This window comes from Hylobates moloch, unplaced genomic scaffold (genome assembly GCF_009828535.3).
Source record: "Hylobates moloch isolate HMO894 unplaced genomic scaffold, HMol_V3 SCAFFOLD_1, whole genome shotgun sequence".
NCBI classification, from domain to species: domain Eukaryota; kingdom Metazoa; phylum Chordata; class Mammalia; order Primates; family Hylobatidae; genus Hylobates; species Hylobates moloch.
Genome location: NW_026652276.1, coordinates 39,389,703 through 39,408,243, shown reverse-complemented (window position 1 = coordinate 39,408,243; position 18,541 = coordinate 39,389,703). Strand labels below are relative to the sequence as shown.

At 37.7% G+C, this 18,541-nt stretch overlaps 1 protein-coding gene across 2 annotated transcripts in view; it reads left to right on the top strand.

The window, feature by feature from the left end:
• Window positions 1-18,541, top strand: part of FAM117B (family with sequence similarity 117 member B) — a 138,330-nt gene that overhangs the window by 41,295 nt on the left and 78,494 nt on the right. For both annotated transcript variants that reach the window (XM_058439630.1, XM_032754914.2), the window contains exon 2: window positions 18,351-18,502. In XM_058439630.1, coding sequence (XP_058295613.1) covers window positions 18,351-18,502 — 152 coding nt within the window. The remainder of the gene's footprint in view (window positions 1-18,350; window positions 18,503-18,541) is intronic.

Genomic DNA, 18,541 nt, shown 5'->3' with positions numbered 1-18,541 from the left:
ATTCTGCCTCAGCCTCCTGAGTAGCTGGGATTACAGGCATGCGTCACCACGCCCAGCTAATTTTGTATTTTTTTTAGTAGAGACGGGGTTTCTCCACGTTGGCCAGGCTGGTCTTGAACTCCCGACCTCAGGTGATCTGTCCGCCTCTGCCTCCCAAAGCGTTGGGATTACACGTGTGAGCCTCCGCACCCAGACAAGGGTGGACCCTGTTTCTAATGGCCAGCATTTGCATATCAAAGTTTGCTGGCCCAGCTCTAAGAGCCGGGGCTTTCCTGCTAGACAAGAAACTTCTAGAGCTGCTTTAAAAGAAACAAAAACTTCCCAAGGACTCCTTTTCCTATCTGCCTAAAATGATTTCTTAATAACTCCTATAACAATATCATAATATGATATATTAATACTTGGACATGAAGAGACTTCTATTTCTGGCCATGATGGAGAAATAGTCCCTTCTATGGTAAACAGAAAATTGGTCAAAAGATATCATCAAACAACTGTTTTTTAGATAGTAGATTACAGGCATTGTGGGAATATTATTTTTGAGAAAAGGGAAACATAGTAAGGTGAGCACTATGATTGCCTTAGATTTCTGCCAGAAGACATGTTTTAGATCACACTGTAGGCAGGGGGAATCTCAGGGCATGATGCCTTGTTGATTTGAGATAGGGATTGGAATTCAGAGAGGTTGCAGTGGCTGGAAAGAGCGGGACAAAGTTTCAGAGAAGAGGGAACAGTATAGAAAAAGAGCTCTAGAAATCCGAATAGGTGTTTTCTTTAGCTTTTGCTGAAGGAATATATAGAATATGTGTACAGTGAAACTCCATTAGGCTGGACAAGGAATGACTGAGGAGCTCTATGTTAAGTAATTCCCAGGGTTAGGGAGTTGTTAAGCACTTACCAGAGTGCTAAGTTGTTTTTCATTACCCAGTATGTTCAGTAGAGACCCCAAAACGGCCATGCCTTAAAAGTGGGGCTAAATTAGCCTAGAGTAAAGGCTACTCCCAATCTGTCCAAACAAAAGCTTAAAACAAACTTTAAGGATCAAGTTGATAAACAGGTTACTTAACTGACTTTCAGAACAAAGCACAAGAATCTTTCAAGAATGGTAACAAAATCCCAATACTTAAAAACATGATACTGTCTAGCATCCAGTAAAAAATGACTAGAAGCAGGAAAATGTAAACTATGAGAAAACTAAAGCAGTGGAAACAGACTATGAAATAACAGAGATTATATGACAAAAATTTTTTAAAATTGGCATTATAAATATGTTCAGTGTGCTCAGAGATTTAAAGGAAAACATGAATGTAATGAGAAAAATGAAATGTATTAAAAAGAACTGATCAAAATTTCTAAAATGAAATTTAACTGAAATGAAAAATTTACTGATTGAGGTTAACAGCAGACAATAGCAGTTATTTATCTGATGAAAAAGATCAGTGAAGTTGAAAACGGCAGTGGAAACCACACAAAAATTGAATGTAAGATAAAGATTAAAAGAAATAATGAACAGAACCTTTGTGATCTGTGTGATAACATGGGCGTGATTGTACTCTCAGAAGAAGAAGGAAGAGCCACAAAAAAAGTCTGAAGAGGGGGAGGGGGGAGGGATAGCATTAGGAGATATACCTAATGCTAAATGGCGAGTTAATGGGTGCAGCACACCAACATGGCACATGTATACATATGTAACAAACCTGCACATTGTGCACATGTACCCTAAAACTTAAAGTATAATAATAATAATAATAATAATAATAATAATAAAAAAGTCTGAAGAAATAATGACTGAAAATTTTCCTGACTATAAAAACTATAATCATGCAGATCCAAGTTGTTCAGTTAATCTCAAGCAGAATAAACACAAAGAAGACCATACCAAGGCACCATAATCAGATGGCTGCAAACCAGTGATAAAGAGAAAAAACGTTTTTTAAACAGCTAAAGAAAAACGACATTTTATATACTGAGAAACAACCAAAAAAAGGGCAAATTTCTTGACAGAAACAATGTAAGACAGAGCAAAATAGAATTTGGCATTGTTAAAGTGCCAATAGAGAAAATGAAACTGTAAACCCAGGTTGAATTTTATGCCCAGCAAAAAATCCTTCAAAATAAAGGCTTTTTATACATACAAAACCTGAGAGTAAATTACACTATAAACAATGCTAAAGGTAGTTCTTCAGGTGGAAGGAAAATGATATCTGATAGAAACTTGGTATACAAAAGAATAAGCACCAGAAATAGTCAATTAATGGTAAGATAAAAGGACTTTTCGGACACTAGTTGATTTATTTATGAGATAATTGCCTAAAGCAAAATAATAACATATTGCGTGTGTATAATGTCTACATAAAATTAATGACAATAGTAGCACAAAGACAGAAAGCAGCAATGGAAGTATTAGGCCTGAGAGTCTTATATGTAAAATGATGGATTTTTATTTGAAGATACAGTGTGATAAGTTAAAGATGCATAATATAAAACCCTAGATAGAGCAACTAAGCAAAAAATAAAAGAAATATAGCTAATGTGTCAGTAGATTACCAACCAAATCAAGATTATGAAGGAAGAGAAGGGGAAAAAAGAACAAAGAACAGGTAGAAAAAATGGAAAATAAGCAAGATGATAGGTTGGTATGACCATATAATATTAAATAGTTTAACTATTTAAATTAAAATACAGAAATTATCAGACTGGATTTAACAAAAAGTAAGGTCTAATTATATGACATCTACCAAGACATTAAATATAAAGAAACAGGTTAAAAGTATAAAGATGGAAAAAGATGCACTGTACAAAACTGAGCATAGGAAAGCTAATATAATGATTACTGTTTAAGGGAGACTTCAGAGTAAGGCATATTACCAAGAAAAAAGAGGGACTTTTCAAAATGACAAGGGGGTTAATTTATTAATTGTAAGAGTGTTTGCATCGAATAGGAAAAATTCAAAATTCATAAAGCAATGTTCAACATTTGTTTCCCAGTAATTGATAGTATAAGTGGAGAGAAAATCAGAATTTAGAAGACTTAATGACATTGTCAACAAATATAACCTAAGTTGCATTGTGGAACACTCAGCGACAGTGATAGGGACAGGAGGCAGGGAAATTCTGGGCAGAAGAGGGTGATTCTCTGGCGAGGGTCCCACCCTCAAACTGAAAAGGCCTGGTACTATATGGCCCAGTGTGAGAACTGACGTCCCTGTTTGTCCGGTCAAATGTTGCCTTTTCCAAAACCACTCATGGCCTGCCCCGCCCATCATCCTGTGCCCATAAAAACCCCAGGCCTTGCTCGCAGAGGGAAGAGAAGCAGCTGGACATTGGAGACTATAGTTGGATGTCAGAAGCAGTTTGACTTCAAAGGGACAGCTTGACAGCACAGCTTCAGAGAGGAGTCTGGATGGCTGGACTCCAGGGGAAGAATACCTTCCTGCTCTGTCTCCTTTTCAGCTCTCCTTCGCACTGAGAGCCACTTTCATTGGCAACAAAATCTTCCGCATTTATCATTTCCTATTGGTTTGTGTGACCTTGTTCCTCCTGGGTGCTGGACAAGAACTCAGATGCCACGAGTGTGGGTGCAAGAGGCTGTCACACTGACCCTCCACTGAGCTGTTAACTCTTAAGCCATCTGCGGATGGCAAAGATAAAAGAGTGCTGTAACATTTCCCCTCGGGCTTCAAGGGTCATGAGCACCCTCCCCTAGATGGTGTCTCAGGGCTAGTATGGAGTTCGCTCTTGCTGGCACCCAAAAGCAGTCACCCAACCACTGCACTCTCTCACCTGCGCTCCCCCTCCTGCGAGGGGTGGAGCAACAAGTGAATGGGAGTTGGAAGGCCGAAGTGGCTGGCTAGTTCCAGTGCCCATGCATCCCTGTTACTGCCTGAGAAGGGGTCAGGGAAATATCCTGCTTCAACAGCACAGTACATATTCTTTTCAACTGCACCTGGAACATTCACCAGCATAAACTGTATGCTGAGCCATAAAATAAGCCTCAGTAACTTTAAAGAGAGTGAAATACAGAATATGTTAATTGGGCACAACAGAATTAAATTAGAAGTCAGTAACAGAAAGATTCTTGAAAAATCTCAAATATTTTTGAAATTAAACATTTCTAAATAATCCATGGGTCAAAGAAGAAGTCGCAGAATATTTGGAACTGAATGGTAATGAAAGCACATAATACATTTTGTGGCATACAGTTAAAATGTGTAGAAGAAAATGTTTATAAATGATTATAGTAGGAAGAAAGGTCTAAAATAATAATTTAAGCATCTACCTTAATCTAGAAAGAGAACTAATTAAACCCAAAGTAAGTAGACGAAAGGAAATCATAAAGTTAACAGAATCCAGTGAATTAGTATGACTGTTGGCCAGGTGTAGTGGCTCATGCCTATAATCCTAGCACTTTGGGAGGCTGAGGTGGGCAGATCACCTGATGTCTGGAGTTTGAGACCAGCCTGGCTAGCAAGGTGAAACCCCATCTCTACCAAAGACACAAAAATTAGCCAGGCATGGTGGCATGTGCCTGTAATCCCAGGTACTCAGGAGGCTGAGGCAGGAGAATTGCTTGAACCCGGGAGGCGGAGGGTACAGTCAGCCGAGATCACACCACTACACTCCAGCTTGGGCGACAGGGTGAGATTCCATCTCAAAAAAACAAAAAACCAAAACAAAACAAAAACCTGTTTAGTAGAGGAAATTAGTTAAATCACCAAAACAAAACAAAAACCTGTTTAGTAGAGGAAATTAGTTAAATCACAGGTAGGTTCTTAGAAAGGATAAATAAAATTGATAAACCTTTAGTTAATTTATGAAGGGAAAAAAGATACAAGTTTTAAATATCAGGAATGAAAAAGTAGATGTTACTACAGATTGTACATAAATTTAAAAGGATAATAAAGGAACATTATGGACAACTTTATGCCAATAAATTCAGCAAGATGAAATGGACAAATTCCTTAAAAGAGACAAACTAGCAAAACTGACTCAAGAAGAAATAGAAAACCTGAATATCCCTGTATCTATTTAAAAATTCTTAATTTAAAATATTCCCAAAATGAAAACTCCAGACCAGATGGCATCAGTCGTGAATTGTGTAAGAGTTTTAAGAAAGAAATAATACTAATTGCCCATAAACCCTTTAAGAAAATAGAAGAGATAATACCGTAACTAATTTGTGAGGTAGTATTATTCCAATACCAAAGCCACACAGACATTGTAAGAAAACTACAGAACACAAAATTTTAATTTTTTTTTTGGAGACAGGGTCTTGCTCTATCACCCAGGCTGGAGTGCAGTGACGCAATCATGGCTCACTGCATCCTTGACCTCCTGGGCTTAAGCAGTCCTCCCACCTCAGCCTTCCGAGCAGCTGGGACCACAGGCACACGCTACCACACCTGGTTAATTTTTGTATTTTTTGTAGAGACCAGGTTTTGCCATGTTGCTCTGGCTGGTCTCGAACTCATGAGCTTAAGCAGTCTGCCTGCCTCGGCCTCCCAAAGTGCTGGGATTACTGGCGTGAGCCACTGCACCTGGCCCAAAACTTCTTGACAAAATATTAGCAAGTTGAATCCAGCAGTATAAATATAATGATGATACATCATGACCAGGTAGAGTTTACCCCAAGTATGCAAGTTTGATTTAGTAGTAAAAAAATCAGTATACAGTCCATCCTTATTATTCACAGATTTTGTACTGGCAAATTTGCCCACTAGCTAAAAGTTATTTGTAACTCCAAACTCAATACTTTCTTGCTCTTTTGTGGTCATTTGTGGACATGTGTGCAGTGGAACATTTGAATTGTCCAACATATACATTCCCAGTTGAGTCAAGCAACGTTCTCTCCCTTTTTCTTCAGCTCTTGTATTATAAACAAATGTCCTTTTCATGATCGTGCCATATTTTTCAGATTTTTTGCTAATGATTGTGTTGTTTGAAATCATTATGCCCCCAAGCACAGTACTGAAGTGCTGTTTAATGTTTTTAAGTGCAAGAAAGCTATAATGTGCTTTCTGGAGAAATTAGCATGTATTAGATAACTTCATTTAGGCAAGAATTACAGTGCTGTTGCCTATGAGTTTAATGTTAATGAGCCAGTAATATGTATTAAATAAGATATCTTTAAACAGAAACATATATTATGTTAAACAAGATTATGTATTGATTGGTTGATGGAAGTGTTGTGATTAGAGGCTTATAGGAATATAACTGTATTCCCTGGGAATAATGGCTCAGTATTTGCTAATTTATTGTTCATTGTGACTTTATAGAAAAAATAACTACCATAAATAACAAGAATGGGCTATGTATGTTACTCTATTATCTAAGAGAAAAGAAGGTAAACCACATACATGATTATCTAAAAAAATTTTTTTTATTTTTGAGACAGAGTCTTGCTCCATGGCCCAGGCTGGAACGCAGTGGTGTGATCTCTGCTCACCGCAACCTCTGCCTCCTGGGTTCAAGTGATTCTCCTGCCTCAGCCTCCCGAGGATTACAGGTGCCCACCACCACGCCTGGCTAATATTTTTGTATTTTTAGTAGAGATGGGGTTTCACCATGTTGGCCAGGCTGATTTTGAACTCCTGACTTCAAGTGATCCACCTGCCTTGGCCTCCCAAAGTGCTAGGATTACAGGCGTGAGCTACTGTGCCTGGCCAATTATCTCAATTTATACAGAAAAAGTATTTGATAAAATTCACCATCTATTCATGTTAGAAATGCTCAGGAAACTAGGACTAGAGGTCAACCTTCTAATTAAAGGACTGCTTTATTATAGGTAGGTATATATAATATAAGCCTGCAGTTAACATCACATTTTTTTCCTCATAAGATCAGGAACAACTAAGGATGTCAACTCTCACAATTCCTACTCTGATCCTAAAATTCATATGAAACTGCAAAGACTAAAATAGCCAAAACAATATTGAAAAGGAATAATTAAAATTGGAGAACTTACATTGCCTTTGAACAGAGGTACAGATCAATGGAAAGGAATAGAACATTGAGAAATAATTCACACATCTTGATAAAGGTTCCTAAGGTAATTCAGTAGGAGAAAGAATACTATTTTCCACAAACTGTTCTAGAACAACTGGATATCCATATAGGGGAGGGGGATAATCCCTTTCCTTAAACTATACACAAAAGTGAACTCCAAATGGGTGAAAGACCTACATATGAAGGGTAAAATGGAAAGACTTCTAGAAGAAAACGTAGGAGCAAATCATCTTGACCTTGGAATAGGCAAAGGTCTTTTAGGACACAAAAAGCATGAACTATTAGCAGAAGTAGTCGATAAATTGTAGTCTATTAAAATTAAAAAATGCTATTTGGAAGGCACCATTAAAAATTGAGAAGACAAGCCAAAAAGAAGACAAGGCAAAACTGTTCATATGCATATATTTGACAAAGAACTTGTATCCAGAATACGTAAATCCAATTTAATAAGAAGACAAACCAGTTAAAAAATGGACAATGGATTTGATCAGACATGTCACTGAAGAAAATGTGTAAGTGGCCAAAAAGTACTTTAGCTCAACCTCATTTGGTACTGGGGAAATGCTAATTAAAGCCACAGTGAACCATTGCTCATCTACTAGAATGAATGAAATGAAAAAGTATGACAATACCTGATGTTGATGAGGATAGTGGAACAACTGGAGCTGTAATGCATTGTTGGTGGGAGTGTAAACTGGGTACAACCAGTTTGGAAAACATTTTGGCAGTTCCTTTTAAAGGGAGACTTACACTTGTCCTAAGATCCAGCATTTCCACTGTTTACCCAAGAAAAATGAAAACACTTATCCATAAAAAGATTTCTTCAATAATTTTCATATATGACTTATTCCTAATTGTCAAACACTGGAAGCAATCTGACGCTCATCAGTAGGCTATTAGAGGCCGAGCGGGGTGGCTCATGCCTGTGATCCCAGCACTTTGAGAAGCTGAGGCGGATCACTTGAGGTCAGGAGTTTGAGACCATTCTAGCTAACATGGTGAAACCCGCCTCTACTAAAAATACAAAATTTAGCCGGGTTTGGTGGCGTATGCCTGTAATCCCAGCTGCTCGGGAAGCTGAGGCAAGAGAATCTCCTGAACCTGGGAGGGGGAGGTTGCAGTGAGCTGAGATTGCATCACTGCACTCCAGCCTGGGCAACAGAATGAGATTCAGTCTCAAAAAAAAAAAAGGTATTAGATAACCAAATTGTAGTATTTTGTATCAGTCTGGGTTCTCCAGAGAAACAGAACCAATAGGATACATATATTTTATTGATACAATAACATACACACAGATTTATTTTAAGGAATTGTCTCATGCACTAATGGAGTCTGAGAAGTCCCGTTATCTGCAGTAGGCAAGCTGGAGACCCAGGAGAGCTACTATAGTTCTAGACTAAGTCCAAAGACCTGAGAACCAGAAGGAGTTGACATAATTACCACCACCTATATTCATACAGTGGAGTACTCCTCAGCAATAAAAAGAAATGAACTGTTACATGTAACAACAAACATGGATCTCATAGACACTATGCCGAGTAAATGAAGTCAGACACAAAAAAGTATTATGTGATGACATTTGTATGACACCTTTTAAAAAAGCAAAACTAACCTTTAATAATAGGAAGTAGGTCAGAGTTTACCTGGATTCAAGAGTGGAGAGATTGACTTCAAAGGAGCATGAAAAATTGTTTAGGGCTTATGGCAGTGTTCTAAATCTTGATGGTAGTAGTGATTTAATGTTTTATTTGGCTTTCAAAACTCCAAAGATGGGTGCAGATTTATTTATTTATTTAGAGATAGGATGTTGCCCTGTCACCAAGGCCGGAGTGCAGTGACTCAATCATAGCTCACTCTGACCTTGACCTGCTGGGCTCAAGCAATATTCCTGCTTCAGCCTCTCTTGTAGCTGGGACTACAGGCACGTGCCACCACATCTGGCTTATTTTTACATTTTTTGTAGAGATGGGGGTCTTACTGTGTTGCCCAGATTTGTCTCAAACTCCTAGCCACAAGTCATCCTCCCTCTTCAGCCTCTCATAGCATTGGGATTACAGGCGTGAGTCACTGTACCCAGCCTGGTACATTGTATTTTATGTAAATGATACCTCATGTTTAACAAAAGAATAATTACTAATTGGATTTTTAAGTTTCTAACATAGTCCTTATCTTTTGATACTATGCCTATGGGAAACCATTTTGGTTAAATCAATCATTTTCTTACTAGGATAAATTACTAATTAGGTACTGCTGGGCCTGTATCAATATTTGGTTATGGTATCTGTTAATGTTTGAAAACTTAGTGGAGAAATTAACTGAAAAAGAAACACGGAAATAACTGAAGAAGATGCAAAATTAGAAATAAATTGTGGAAATTCATTTTTTCCTAAATTTTCCCTTAGATTATAAATAAATTCTCATGTAAGTTTATCATTTTAAAAACATAATTTTAAATATCTTTAATATTCTATGTATTTAATTTTTTTTTTTGGGTACATGTGACAATGTGAGTTTTTATATGTATCCATGTGCCATTTGTTTCACCCTTAGTCGTCTTCCCCCCCCACCCCCCACCCCACAACAGTACCCGGAATGTGATGTTCCCCAGTTTTCCTGTTCAATTTTTGGGCATATCTTTGTGTTTGAAGCTTTTTTGGCATTTTATTATTCTTCTGTATGCATACCTAGATGTAGAATCACTTAATCAAGGAATATGAATTTCAAAAAATATAGATAGTAAATTCACATGGCAAATTCCAAGGGTACAATTGGGAATACAGTGAAATGTCTTCCTTGCACCTTTGTTGATAAGTTTCCCTTCTTGGAGGCAGCCAGTGTCCTCAGAATTTTGCGTTTCCTTTGTGTGTGTGTGTAGCAAGAAGTTTAGATAGTGGATGAAAGACAAATTTTACAAGAATTTAATTATATTATACATACTTTTTTAAAAATTCTTTTTAAATTTTTTTTATTATTATACTTTAGGTTTTAGGGTACATGTGCACAATGTGCAGGTTTGTTACATATGTATCCATGTGCCACGTTGGTGTGCTGCACCCATTAACTCGTCATTTAGCATTAGGTATATCTCCTAATGCTGTCCCTCCCCCCTCCCCCTACCCCACAACAGTCCGCGGAATGTGATGTTCCCCTTCCTGTGTCCATGAGTTCTCATTGTTCACTTCCCACCTATGAGTGAGAACATGCGGTGTTTGGTTTTTTGTCCTTGCGATAGTTTACTGAGAATGATGGTTTCCAGTTTCATCCATGTCCCTACAAAGGACATGAACTCATCATTTTTTATGGCTGCATAGTATTCCATGGCGTATATGTGCCACATTTTCTTAATCCAGTCTATCGTTGTTGGACATTTGGGATCTAATTAAAGAGCTTCTGCACAGCAAAAAAAAAACTACCATCAGAGTGAACAGGCAACCTACAGAATGGGAGAAAATTTTCTCAACCTACTCATCTGACAAAGGGCTAATATCCAGAATCTACGATGAACTCAAACAAATTTACAAGAAAAAGACAACCCCATCAAAAAGTGGGCGAAGGACATGAACAGACATTTCTCAAAAGAAGACATCTATGCAGCCAAAAAACACATGAAAAAATGCTCATCATCGCTGGCCATCAGAGAAATGCAAATCAAAATCACAGTGAGATACCATCTCACACCAGTTAGAATGGCCATCATTAAAAAGTCAGGAAACAACAGGTGCTGGAGAGGATGTGGAGAAATAGGAACACTTTTACACTGTTGGTGGGACTGTAAACTAGTTCAACCATTGTGGAAGTCAGTGTGGCGATTCCTCAGGGATCTAGAACTAGAAATACCATTTGACCCAGCCATCCCATTACTGGGTATATACCCAAAGGACTCTAAATCATGCTGCTATAAAGACACATGCACACGTATGTTTATTGCGGCACTATTCACAATATACGTACTTTTTAAAATAAAATCAACTACAGTTATTTTTATTTGAATTTCATAAAAGAAAAGGAAACTATAATGAAACTGATAGAAGCTCTTTGAATTTAAATCTTTACCAAAAGAAAAGATCTCTAAGATGAAGAAAAGAAAGGTTTGGAGTAATATTTTTGAAATATTGTTCATATATAAAAGAAATATAAATTGCCAGTAAAAGTATGACTATTTTAGAACTCAGTTATTGAAATACAAATGAAATATGTTTATCTTTTTTAGACTGGTGAAAATTGATAAAATACACAAGAATGGGTACCCTCGTGATGTTATAGGTTTTTGCAAAATTTTTTCAGTAGAAGGCAGTTTGTCAGTACTTCCAATTTTAATCTATCCGTTATCTTGAATATAGTAATTTGACATCTAGAAACTTTTCATGAACGGATCTTGAAACAAGTCTAAAAGGGTACCTATCTGTCGTGAGTGTCCATTAATAGAAGATTAAGTTATAGTGAATTTACCAAATAGGATAATGTACAAGTATTAAAAATAGTGATGTGTTGTAGATTTTAATTTATTGTCATGGAAATAGGTTCTTGACATACCCTTTTTATTTCTCTCAACAATAAGTAATTGAATGTATAATGGGACCTCGTTTATATAAAATCATATGTATGTCCAAGGGTAGACAGATTTCTGTAAATAAATACTCATTAAAGTGGTTTTCTGCCTGGGCAGAGTGGCCCACACCTGTAATCCCAGCACTTTGGGAGCTTGAGGTGGGTGGATCGCTTGAGCTCAGGAGTTGGAGACCAGCCTGGGCAACATGGCAAAACCCCATCTCTACCTAATATACAAAAAATTAGCCAGGTGTAGTGGCGTACACCTGAAGTCCCAGCTACTTGGGAGGCTGAAGTGGGAGGATCACTTGAGCCTGGGAGGCTTGAGGTTGCAGTGAGCCGAGATCATGCTACTGCACTCCAGCCTGGGTGACAGAGCAACACCCTGTCTAAGAAAACAAAAGCAGTTAGCTCTGGATGGTGGACTATTAGAATTTTTAACACTCTTAGGTTTCTTTATGCTGAATATTTATCATTTGTATACTTGAAAAATTTTCTGTCCTTTCTGAACAACTAAACATGTCTAATTTATTTGCTTGCTGTTTCTGTGGATAATGGGAGATACAGCCTTTAAGACAATACCTGAGGCCAGGCGCAGTGACTCATGCCTGTAATCCCAGCACTTTGAGAGCCTGAGGCCAGTGGACTGCTTGAGCTCAGGAGTTTGAGACCAACTTGGGCAAAATGGTGAAACTTCATCCCTAGAAAAAATACAAAAGTTAGCTGGGCGTAGTGGTGCGTGCCTGTGGTCTCAGCTACTGTGGAGGCTAAGGTGGGAGGATCTCTTGAGCCCAGGATAGCAAGGCTGCTGTGAGCCCTGATCCCATCGCTGCTGTGAGCCCTGATCCTGCCACTGCAGTTCGGCCTGGGTGACAGAGTGAGACCCTGTCTCCAAGAAAAAAAAAAAGTACCCAATCAAGTTCTAAAAATATTTATATCTAACACTAGTATATCAAGGTCTGTAGAACCTTTGTAATGGAATACCTAAGGGTCATGGTTTGGGATGCTTCACTAGTGCAATTGAAGTTACCGAGGAACCAGTTAAGCAGGTACTCACAGTGGGCGAACTCTGAACTCCAGAGCCCAAGGCATTGACTGAAATTTTCAGTGCTACACCCTGCTACATGTAGTTAATCTCTCTAGAGACTTAATTTTTAAAGAACAAGTCAAGTTCGAGCCATAGTTTTTATTTACTTTGAATTAACCAAAAAGCATGTGAATTTATTGCATACACTTGTCCTTGTTGATAAATAATAGTAACATTAGAACTCATTCTTTTCTCTGCATCTCAAGTCTTCTTCATTTAGGAAATTAACAAAAAATTAATTTTTTCATTGGCCATTTACAACATATTGCCTGTATCAGGGTTTGCCTCAATCATTGGATGGGGGGTGGGAAATAAAATTCCTGCCGTGCAGAATCATGCTCTGTACCGGAACACAGGAACAGTCAGGAACCTTTCCAGTGAACTATGGGTTCCGGTGGGTGGTTGAGGAAGATTTTCCAGAGGAAGTTACATCTGAACTGAATTTTGAAAGGTTAAGCATGAATTAGCCACACCAAAGAAAGGGATATAAGGGTAGAGACAAACACCTAGAGGCATGTAAGGGCACAGTACATACTGGGAACTGCAAGTCCATGGTCTTAGTGTAGGGATCAAGGCAGTGCAGGCAAAAAAGTGAGGCTTCAGAGGCCAGATCATGAAGAGTCGTGTTAGCTGTCAGTCTCTTTCTGTGGATTTCCTTATAAATACAGGCTTTGTTCACTTAGTCTGGGAACTTTTGAGTCATCTTTGCCTCTTGAAGTTTTCCTCCTATAACCTCCTTAATAATTAGGCACCAAATCCTGTCAGTTTTGGGAACTTGGATTGAAATGGAAAAATGACAAGGTAGATGTAGACTGTGTTCTTTATTGCAGGCTGTGACTTATTCTTTTTAATTTCTAGGGCTTAGCACTGGCTCACAGGCCCTTACTGTCTGAACGAATGGATTAAAGGAAGGGAGTTCCAAAGATAAAATGTTCAGTATTTTTACACGTATAACTCATCTGTTCTCCAGTTCATTATTGAAATAACAATAATCAGGCTGGGCATGGTGGCTCACGTCTGTAATCCCAGCACTTCAGGAGGCCAAGGTGGGCGGATCACCTGAGGTCAGGAGTTGGAGATCAGCCTGGCCAACATGGAGAAACCCTGTCTCTACTAAAAGTATAAAAATGAGCCAGGTGTTTTGGTGATGCATGCCTGTAATCCCAGCTACTTGGGAGGCCGAGGCAGGAGAATTGCTTGAACTTGGGAGGTGGAGGTTGTGGTGAGCCGAGATCATGGCACTGCACTCCAGCCTGGGTGATGGAGCGAGATTCTTTCCCCCCAAAAAAGAAATAATAATAACCCAGTAATTTTAATAATCTTTGGCAGACTGGTTGAAAAGTTAACCCTTAGATTTTTAATTAAAAAAATAAAATTAAATCAGATCCATTAGTAAGTTCTGTTGAATTAATGTACCGGTAGGCAACTGAAGCAACAATGGTCATAGTTAGGGAAGAAAAGTGCCAGACAGCTTTTAGCCATTTGATATAATGCATATGTACCAGTTTTCATTGTGTGTGTGCCTCCCCACCCTGCCAGCTGAGACTAGTTTTCTTGTGACTATCCCAAAAGGGATTTTTTTTTTAGTTAGAGGAAAAATTGTGAACATGTATATTTATTGCATTTCACTTGTCACAGTTAATAATGTGGGTACATATTTTCCTGAAAATGAGTATATACTGCATTTGTTTTCTGAAAATGTGCTACAAAAGGAAAACTGAACATGAAGAGATAGGTAGCATTTATAACAATTACGTATTAGTGAAATAACTGTGCCATAGTGAAATAACTGAGAAAGCAAATTATGTGTCTCAGACATATTTGTGAAGCAGCTTTTATGATTATCAGCAACACAGTTGCTGTAACTATTGTATTGGTGGAATTGAATCTTATGTGGGTCACATAACCAGCACCTGAACTTTTGTACTTGTAGCTATGCAAGACCCTTACCAAGACAATAATGTAATATAGAGAGGTGTCAAGAGGTGTTTTCATACATGTATTTGCCATCTTATAGAAGTGGAATAACACTGTAATATAATATTATGAATATATCTTAAAAATATTTTTAAAGCCCCTATGAAAGTTAAGCATAAATGAGCTAAGCTCATCCCCTTCCCCTGCCAAAAGATAAAATATATTAGGGTGTCGTAGCACAGAAACCAAGACATAAAGACATGCAGTAGAAACCAGGGGTCAGCAAACTTCTGTAATGTACCACATAGTAAAATTTTAGACTTTACAGGTCAAGAGGTAAAATCAAAGATACTATGTAGGCACTACTATAATAAGAGAACATACAATTTTTCACAAATTTTTAAAGGACAAAATTTCAAAATATAATAATTGAATGTGTTTTTTGTAATACAGCTCTAATGAGAAGAGGGAATTCTTTTTAAAGGGATAACATTTCACCTAATTCTAGTTAAAAGTTAGCATTTCATATCATCAAATCAATTGCAAATGTTCATCTGCTAATGCTGATCTATATGAAATTGTACGTATCATCTTCGAATTTGACTTTTCACCCAGACAAGAGATACACATGGCATAACTTTGTCATTATGATTTGTAGTGCTGAGCAGCAGTGTGAAGCAATGAGAGGGCCATATGAGGTCTTTGCTATGTGTACTTAATTCTGCCTTTTTTTTTTTTTTAGCACAAAAGCAGCCATAGACAACCTGTAAATGAATGATCATATTTGTGTTCCAATAAAACTTTACTTATGGACATTAAAGTTCGAATATGATTTAATTTTTGTGGATTACAAAATATTTTAATTTTTCCCTCAACCATTAAAAAATGTACAAGCCAGTTTTAGATTGCTAGCCATACAAAAAACTGGTGCAAGACAGATTTGGCATGTAGGCTGTAGTTTTCCCAACCCCAGATATAAACCATAAAAATTCCCAAAATCTGATATAGGTACTTTTGTATTTTTAAGCATTTTATGATTTCAGAAAATTAGTAACTTGTTTTAAGAGTGTTTCTATTGTTTTAATACCTTTTCTCGGACAGTATACTCCATATAAAAATTCAAACATTATAGAAATGCCTAAATTAGTAATTAAAACACTAATTCTGTCCCCCAGAAGGTTAGGTGCATACTTTTTCCAGATTTAAAAAATAAATGTACTAACACTGGCCGAGTGTGGTGCCTCATGCTTGTAATCCCAGCACTTTGGAAGGCCGAGGTGGGTGAGTCACTTGAGATCAGGAGTTCGAGACCAGCCTGGCCAACATGGTGAAACCCCGTCTCTACTAAAAATAGAAAAGTTAGCTGGCACCTGTGGTCCCAGCTACTTGGAAGGCTGAGGCAGGAGAATCACCTGAACCTGGGAGGTGGAGGTTGCAGTGAGCCTAGATCACCACACTGCACTCCAGCCTGGGTGACAGAGCGAGACTCTATGTCAAAAACAAAACAAAACAAACACTTTTATGCACATCTAATTACTTTTTAAAACAAAATATGAGAGATCATGCCTTTTGTAAACGTGTGAGGACTTGCCTTTTTTCACTGACTTTATCATGAATGACTCTTCAGACCAGGACGTGTGTATCTATGTGCTTATTCTTTGAATGACCTATCATATTACATTATATGACTCTGCCATAATGTATCCAATCATCTTCTCATTTTGGACATTTTGTTGTTTCTAGTTTTCTACAATTCATTGTTATGTGCTCTTTTCGTAAATAAACTTTAAAGTTGATCATTAATTTTGAAATAGTTTTTTTAATGCCACTTTGATTTGGGGGCTTAATCTTAAAGGAATGTGCACATTGAATATACTTTTAATGTGGTCCGTTTATTTAGGAGAACACATTTTCCTTTTTTACTGGCAACTATGGGGTAAGGGTAGTTAGAATTATTCTCACAGAAAATTATACATAGATTTATTTTCCAATTATTAAATCATGTATGAGGTGTTGGTTGGTACTTAAAGTTTATTTTGATGTATCAAAGCTTGGCCTGCATTATTGAAGATGTTATTGCAAAACCCACTTTTTTTTTTTTTTGGAGACAGAGTCTCACTGTTGCCAGACTGGAGCGCAGTGGTGCAATCTTGGCTCACTGCAATCTCCGCCTCTCAGGTTCAAGCAATTCTCCTGCCTCAGCCTCCTGGGTAGCTGGGATTACAGGCGCACGCCACCACGCCTGGCTAATTTTTGTATTTTTAGTAGAGACGGGGTTTTGCCATGTTGGCCAGGGTGGTCTCGAACTCCTGACCTCAGGTGATCCTCCCACCTCAGCCTCCCATAGTGCTGGGATTACAGGCTTGAGCCACCACGCCTGGCCAAAACCCACTTTTTTATATGTGTCTTTCCTCACATTACTTATTAATGTGAGGAAACATTAATAAGTAATATTACATTAATAAGTAATATGCTTTATTGCCACTATATTATTTTACTATTTTAATTTACACTGGATGTCTTATAATTATTATATTGGCAAATACCCACTTTGTTTGCTCAGAAATGAAACCTACCCCTGTTACAAAGCTGGTGGTTGGTTCTTGGCACTTGATTTGGTTTATGCATCCCCTAGGATACTCTCAAAGGCAAGGGATCAATTAGCAAGGTGTTAATTTGTCTTAATCTTTTGGGCTGGTACTAAGTTATTGTGAAGCAGATGTGTTATTACTCCATCCTTTGTGAAGATTGAGGAATAGGATGATCACTAAGGGCCAGTATTACTTTTAGATGTCATTATCAAATAACATTGTCACTAATTTTTTAGTGATAATATTTAGTGAAAGATTGTCACTGATTTATTTTGTATTTTCCCATGATAATTACCTTCCTGTCTTATTTTCATTATGTCCTCCCATTTCCCTGAAATGTATCAAACAAGAGTTTAATTTATAAACAAGAAGGAGATCCAAATAAGAATTTGTTGGATATGAGAGATACATTGATTCTATAGAAAATTCCTGGGCCCAATCCCTAGAGATTTAGATTTGCTAGGCCTAGGGTGGGTCAACTGTTTTCACTCAGTATAGTTCTCTGGAGAGTCATGCAAGTTATTGTGTGTATCAGTAGCTTGTTCCTTTTTGTTTCTGTTTATATACAGTAATCCTTATCTTTTTTTTTTTTTATGGTTTCAGTTACTTGTAGTCAACCTTGGTCTGAAAAGATTAATTGGAAAATTTCAAGAAATAAACAATTTATATGTTACAAATTTGCGCCATTCTGAGTAGGGTGACGAAATGTCTTGCTGTCTCGCATCCCCCACCAGGAACATGAATCATTCCTTTGTCCAACCTATGCACGTTGTCTATGCTCCCTACCTGCTAGTCACTTTGGAGCCCACCCAGTCATTGGATTGACTGTCATGGTTTTGCAGTGCTGATGTTCGAGGAATTTTTGTTTTACTTAATGGCCTCAAAGCCCAAGAGCAGTGATGCTGGCTTGTTGCTATACTTGTTCTATTTTGTTATTAGTTATTGTTGTTAATCTCATGCTGTGCCTAACTTACAAGTTAAACTTTATCATAGATACATATATATAGGAAAAAATAGTGTATACAGAATTGAGTACAATCTGCCATTTCAGGCATCTTTACTGGGGGTCTTGGAAGTATCCCCTGTGGTTAAAGGGGATTACCGTAGTTAAGTTGGAGAACTTTCTGCATAGTTTAAAACTTAGTTTCTGCTTTGTTTCTTTCCTAATTTTATTAAAACAAGCATTTTTGTCTTAATTCTAGGTGACAAAACACGACAGCCTTCTTCAAGCCCCTCCAGTATTATCCGACGCACTTCCTCCCTGGATACTCTTGCTGCACCGTATCTTGCTGGACACTGGCCTCGGGATAGCCATGGTCAAGCTGCACCTTGCATGAGGGACAAAGCTACACAGGTAAGCTTATTATAGTTCTTATCCTGAAGTGTTTTTCTC